Raw genomic sequence first — 6,000 nt, 5'->3', positions numbered from 1 at the left:
TGTAGCGGAGTACGAAGGTGTTAAAGGTGAAAAACTGGGCCAATGCAAAAAATTGGGTGGAGTACAACATTAGGCTTCGTTTTTCATATTTCATTCTAACCTCAACCTAACAAGTGTGGAAGCAATTTCACTGAAATCGGCTTATTTTGATTTAAAAAATAAGTAGCCGATAGCCAAGCAGTTATTGGGACTTTGCGTTCCAAGGTACAAGATGATTTGGCAATTCTAGCGCAAGTTAAATAAATTGAATAAAAAGAATAAAGTTAACAATGGGTCCTGGGACATACTGTAGTGAAGAAAAACTTTTAGTAGAAAAATTAAGCATTTAAGAAGGGACTATAAATTTGGCATGATTTCTCTTAATAAAAATAAAACCTATGCCTAGATAGTTTTATAAAAACTGCAATGAGGTGATCATCCTTTGCTTCTATTTTACGAGAACAAATTTATGTATGAGTTACTGTATGAGAACAATTGCTCAAGATGTTCCCTCCCTTTTTCTTATTAACTTGAAAATAGATGAATCTTCTTCTAGTAAAAGACCGGTCCACTGCCTGCGACATGGCTGTTACTGATAGTGGTTACATGAACATTCCCACCCTCATCAAGTACCTGAAGCAATTTATAAAATATACAAGTCCAACAAAGGAGAACTCAGTTCTTCTGATTCTATATAATCTTGTATCATCAAGCAGTAATATTTGCAAAAGATAAGTTAATACATTTATTAAGTCTGCCTCCACATGGCAGTGATAAGACCCAGACTCTCGATCCGGCATAATTCAAACCGTTAAAACTTTATTACGAGAGCATAGCTGACAGCTGGACCAGTTCCCATCCAAGACATGTTCTCTCCATTTACCATAGCATTTGCAAAAACTGCTACTGCAGATATAGCAAGAGAGGGCTCTCGGTCTACAGGAATCTACTTATTAGATAAAAGTATTTTCCCGGACATAGATTTTATGCCAGTTGAAATAACAGAGGAATATTTAGGTGCAGATTTAGACGATGAAGGTCAAGATTTCATTCAGTTTCAGACACTATTTCCTTCTGAAAAATTTAGATTGAAAGGAAACGACCCAGGAAAAGTTTGAAGTCAACACTACTAACATCGCCACCTAAAAAGGACCGACTTTTGCAAGAACAAGAGGAAAACAATTAAACAGACAACGAGGAGGAGAGGGAAGCATTACTGAATAATCAAAAGATCAAATCAAAATGCTAAAGTTCGTACTTTCAAAAGGTAAGCTTTGATTATTATTGATTCTTGTGACTTATTTTTCCTACAACGAAGAGCGAGGAGGATGTTATACCAAATATTGTACTTGATGACTTTGTAGTATTGGAGGGTTTTGGAAAAAATTGTATAGATTATTGGTCGCCAAAGTCTGCCAAGCAAATGATGATGGTTATGAAGGCGCATTTTTAAAGCGACTACTCACAATATTTTGTTTTCGTGCGACAATGGAAGATGATTTTTTGTCGAAAGGATGATCTATTTTTAAAGCCTTCAAAGCCAATAGAAACCAGTTTTTTTAAACGCCTATTATTTCTTTTATTTGAGGTTTCATACACTTTCATTTTTGGGTAAAAATACTGAAATACTTTTTCAAAAACACGTTTTTTCATTTATTAGTGAACTTTAGACTATACTTCAAATGGAAAAACAACATGTAAGTTTTCCCATAAAAACAATGGATAAGTTCTAAACTATCATAAATTCTGAAGACGACAGGAGATAACGAATCTGCGTGTTTTTACCCCCAATTACCCTATAAGATTTTGAAAGTGGATTGATCATAGCAATTGAAGAAAATTTTTAGAAATTTTGTAAACTGGACTCTTTTTACTGTCAAATGGGGGAATGATAAACAATGTGTGGTCCGGAATGTTTCATTAAATGTTTAAAATAACTATCTGTTTATAAATATAAAAGTAAAGATTAGATGAGGTTATTTTCTGATGAAAATAAAGCCTAATGACGTAGTGGATGAATCAGTGAGAAAATATCACTGTTCTATTTCAACAATTTTTTAATAGGTGTCAATACATAATTCGATTTGTTTGATGATGACTCATTTTAAAAATAAACCCCACGAATAAATAAAATTCAGTGGGAGAGCTTACAAAAGCTCATTTTGTAGTATTTCTGTAGTAATTTTTTAGATCCTAACATAAATAACTTTGATATTTTCAAATAAGTTTGTTTAGAATAATCAAGTAATGACTAACAGTTCCTAAGAAAGTTAGTTATATATTTCGTTCCAGCTATCTGCAAACCGACAAAAATCTTGAAAGCTGCCAATTGCAAATAATAAAGTAAACAGTGACATAATAGTACTTCAAAAATAAATTTTAACGTAATTATAATTATAAATAACAATGAAGATAATAACAGAAGCTTTTGGATAGTGATAACCGAGACGGGTCTTGGTATTGCGGTCTTGGTCTTGTAAAAAATGTATGACTAAGACCAAGACCAACTAAAGGCCTACAAGACTAAGATCAAGACCAAGACAGACAGTGTAAGACCAAGGCCAAAAACGATTTGTGCAAGACTTATGTAAGACCAAGAACGGTCTACCAGACTCTTGCGATCTTGCTTATTGTTTTATTTAATCAATAATGTACCGATTTAATTCTTAAAAAATGTGTATGTTTAATAATACTGTGCCCGTACCGTGCCCGCCAGTGAGAACACTCTCATTGAGATCCCGAGGACCATGACCTGATCTGACTGTGCCCGTTGGTGTGAATCCGCCTTAATCATTCTCCTTCGTCTTAAATGAATATCACGACCATGATATACATCTCATGTTCAAAATTAATTTCACTTTTATTTATTTAACTGACGTACTCAGAGAAAAGAATGTTCAAATTAGTTTTTATATGGTGTTATTTCTGTTAATCGTATCAGTCAGTAGTAAATATTTTGTTTAAATCTACTTGATGATATTTCAAGTTTTGATTCTATTTTATAGCCTCATATTTCGTCCAGTATCTTCCATTTAATTAGTGAACGAGTTGATTTTCGATAATATGCAAATTTTGTCTCTTTTCCTTGAAGAGTTAGATGAGCAATTAAAAATACAAGAGTGGTCATGTTTTATTTATGAGTATTTTATTTTTATTGAACCCAATGTTCATATTTCTTGTTGTTATTTTTAATTTGGTTAACAAACATTTTTCTTAAACAGTTCGTTCAAGATTTTTTTCATTTCGACCACCTCAAGTGTAATTTCAAAGATTAAAGAAGCAAAAAAATCAGTGGATAATTGATATGAATAAAAAGTTTGGGAGCATTGGAACAGTGACTAGGATCATTATTCTGCTAAAAAATGAAACCAGAATCAATAAAATTTCATTGGGTAATATTAGGTAAAGTGGAACCCTTGAAAATTATTTAATAATCTTTTTTTCAGTTTCCTGGTGGTTATCCTCATAGAACTGTAGGGTTTACTGTAATTTAGTGTATGTTTTTATAGGTACAAACCAGTTCTATATCCTAAATCAACGGCAAATTTTTAAAAAAGGATATGATTTTTTATTTCTTTTTGGTATGAATTCTAGCTCCCTTCACTTGAGTTACTAAAACAATGTCACTACGTAATGCGATCCATATAGTGTCCAAATGAATAGTGCCTAAATAGAAATGGAAACTAATATATGATGCTACGGCTGCTTCTAACACTAGTAGCGTAAAAATGAAAGGGGGGCTGGGGTTAAATTTCCAATTCCACTAAGTAGATGCATTTTATCTTCCAGCTCAAACTTAAAAAAATATTTAAAAATATTCATTGATTAAGTCTTTGTTTTAAAATTACCTCGAAATATACAGAGTGTTGCATAACCCTCTTACAAATAAAACATATTATTGTTTCCATTAGAACCTCTGTATATCAAGCCTAATCGTATTTCTCTTATTTTTTGGAAGCATTTGATTAGGATTTCATTACATTACACATAACTCCTTTAAAAGTACAGATTTGTTGAAGTAAAACTCGTGATTAAATCAACTTTCACTGTACGTAATTTCAATTGGATGCATTTCAATTTCAAAAATACAAGAATATAACAAATTCAATATTTATATCTATTGTTATTTTGGAATTTATTTTTTTAATCATCTGAATTTTATATTTTATAAAAAAATTGAAATACCACAATTTCCGGTCAGTTCCTGTAAGGAATAAGGATAATACAGTGTTTATTCTTTTATATTATATTTATGACCATAACTTCAGTTCCCAATGATGAATGTATTAAATATTCGAAAGCTAGAAAACAAATATTTTGTCCCATTAATATTTTGATCCAACTTACGAAATCTCTTTCGAAATGTGTTTTAATAGAAAATGATGGACTGAGCTTAGTTGTCGGTTCGATTGCTCTGAAACGTGTTCGAAAATAGAATTGGGGACACGACGTTTTAAAGAATCGTATAGATCATTAGCGAGGTAGTAGAATTCGAGAATTATAGAAGAAAAAAACAGGAAATAGAAATTTTTATTGAGGAAATACCTGTCAAAATATATTAAAATGGAAATATTAGAAAAAGCAGCAGATAATTCATCAACTCAAGCTGAAAACATGGATTACGAAAAATGCAAATTGTGGTCATAAAAATTTCATATAAAAATATGTTTTATATAAATAAAAATGTAGAGAAAATGTAGGTCATGTAGAAAACTACATAAATAACTCGATTTTACGTTAATAAAACGTGCTTATTAAAAAATATTGTTTGGAATGAAAATGTGAAAATATAACACCACCATTGTCCTCAAAATATTCGATGTATTTTAATGAAGTTGTAGAATTGAAGACTAAAGCTAAAATAACAACCAAAATTGCTATATATTGCTTTTAATGATACGAAGTGGTTCATTTGGTACATTTACTATTTAATCAGAATCTATTCTATATAGTTTTAACATCATAAATCTTATTTTCGGCTTTAAAACACATAGTTTTATTTCCAGGAAACAAAGTCTCTATTCTTACTTTTATTTACTTATTTTTTCCTTCATTGCCCAGGTTATGGTCATTTATACGTATTAATTTGATAATGTGGTCTATGTTTGTCTGTATCCAGTGGTAGTTCGTGGTGGTTTGTAATGTTTCTGAAATAAACTTATTGGAAATATCGCAGAAAGCTAATGCAAATAACTCGCAAAAATTAATACAATTAATTATTTTCGACAATATGTACCGAGTGGGCAACTAATTTCTTAAAACTTAACCAATTAAGTGCGGTTATTGCTGATTTAATCTTAATTTAGATTACATTTGAAAAATCTTTAAATTATATTTTCATGCCTCTATTTGAATTTGAGAGATTAAAGAGAAATCAACATATCTAAAATATGTGAAACAGCGTCCTCTAGCATTTATGTTGCTAATTAAATTACTTAGAATTTATATATTTTGAATTCCTGGACTAAAACACTTTCGAATAGCATCAATTTTATAAAAGCCGATTAAGCAGAACTGAACTCTCGTCCACCCTCTTATTTGAATATATAGACTAAAACTTGATGAAAAATTCGATATCGTATATACAGTGCCACTTAATTGGACAAATTTTGAAAATTTTACTCTGTTAATTTAATATTTTCAAATACATCCTCTAAAAATTCTGAAAATAATGATTAATAATAATTTTTGGTAATTATATACTTTTTGGCTCTAGAAAATCGAAAAATCATCCGATTTCGATGAATTTTTTTTAAAATCTATAGGAAATATCTCACCTGGAGATATAATATAGGTTTTTGACATAACTTTTCTACAAAGCATCAATCGAAGTTCATATTTTTTTTGTTAAATTACACAAAAAACGAACATTCTGGAAAAAAATTGAAAAATGGTTGTTTATTCATTTTTTATCTCTTACCTTAGTAAGATACCATTTTTTTAATGGTGAAAATTTTCAATTTTTCAAAGTTCCCGAAAATATCGATGCAGTTCATGACATGATTTTATCAAACAGTCGAA

The 6,000-nt window shown here is 30.3% G+C and overlaps 1 protein-coding gene across 1 annotated transcript in view; it reads left to right on the top strand.

The window, feature by feature from the left end:
• Positions 1-845: 845 nt before the first annotated feature.
• The window catches only part of LOC130894804 (univin-like), a 38,295-nt gene continuing 33,140 nt past the window's right edge, over positions 846-6,000 (top strand). Inside the window, exon 1 of the mRNA XM_057801798.1 lies at positions 846-1,091. Within this exon, the coding sequence (XP_057657781.1) occupies positions 846-1,091 (246 nt within the window). The remainder of the gene's footprint in view (positions 1,092-6,000) is intronic.

The sequence above is a fragment of the Diorhabda carinulata genome, chromosome 1 (assembly GCF_026250575.1).
Source record: "Diorhabda carinulata isolate Delta chromosome 1, icDioCari1.1, whole genome shotgun sequence".
In the NCBI taxonomy this organism is placed as follows: Eukaryota; Metazoa; Arthropoda; class Insecta; order Coleoptera; family Chrysomelidae; genus Diorhabda; species Diorhabda carinulata.
This window is presented reverse-complemented; position numbering and strand designations above follow the sequence as displayed.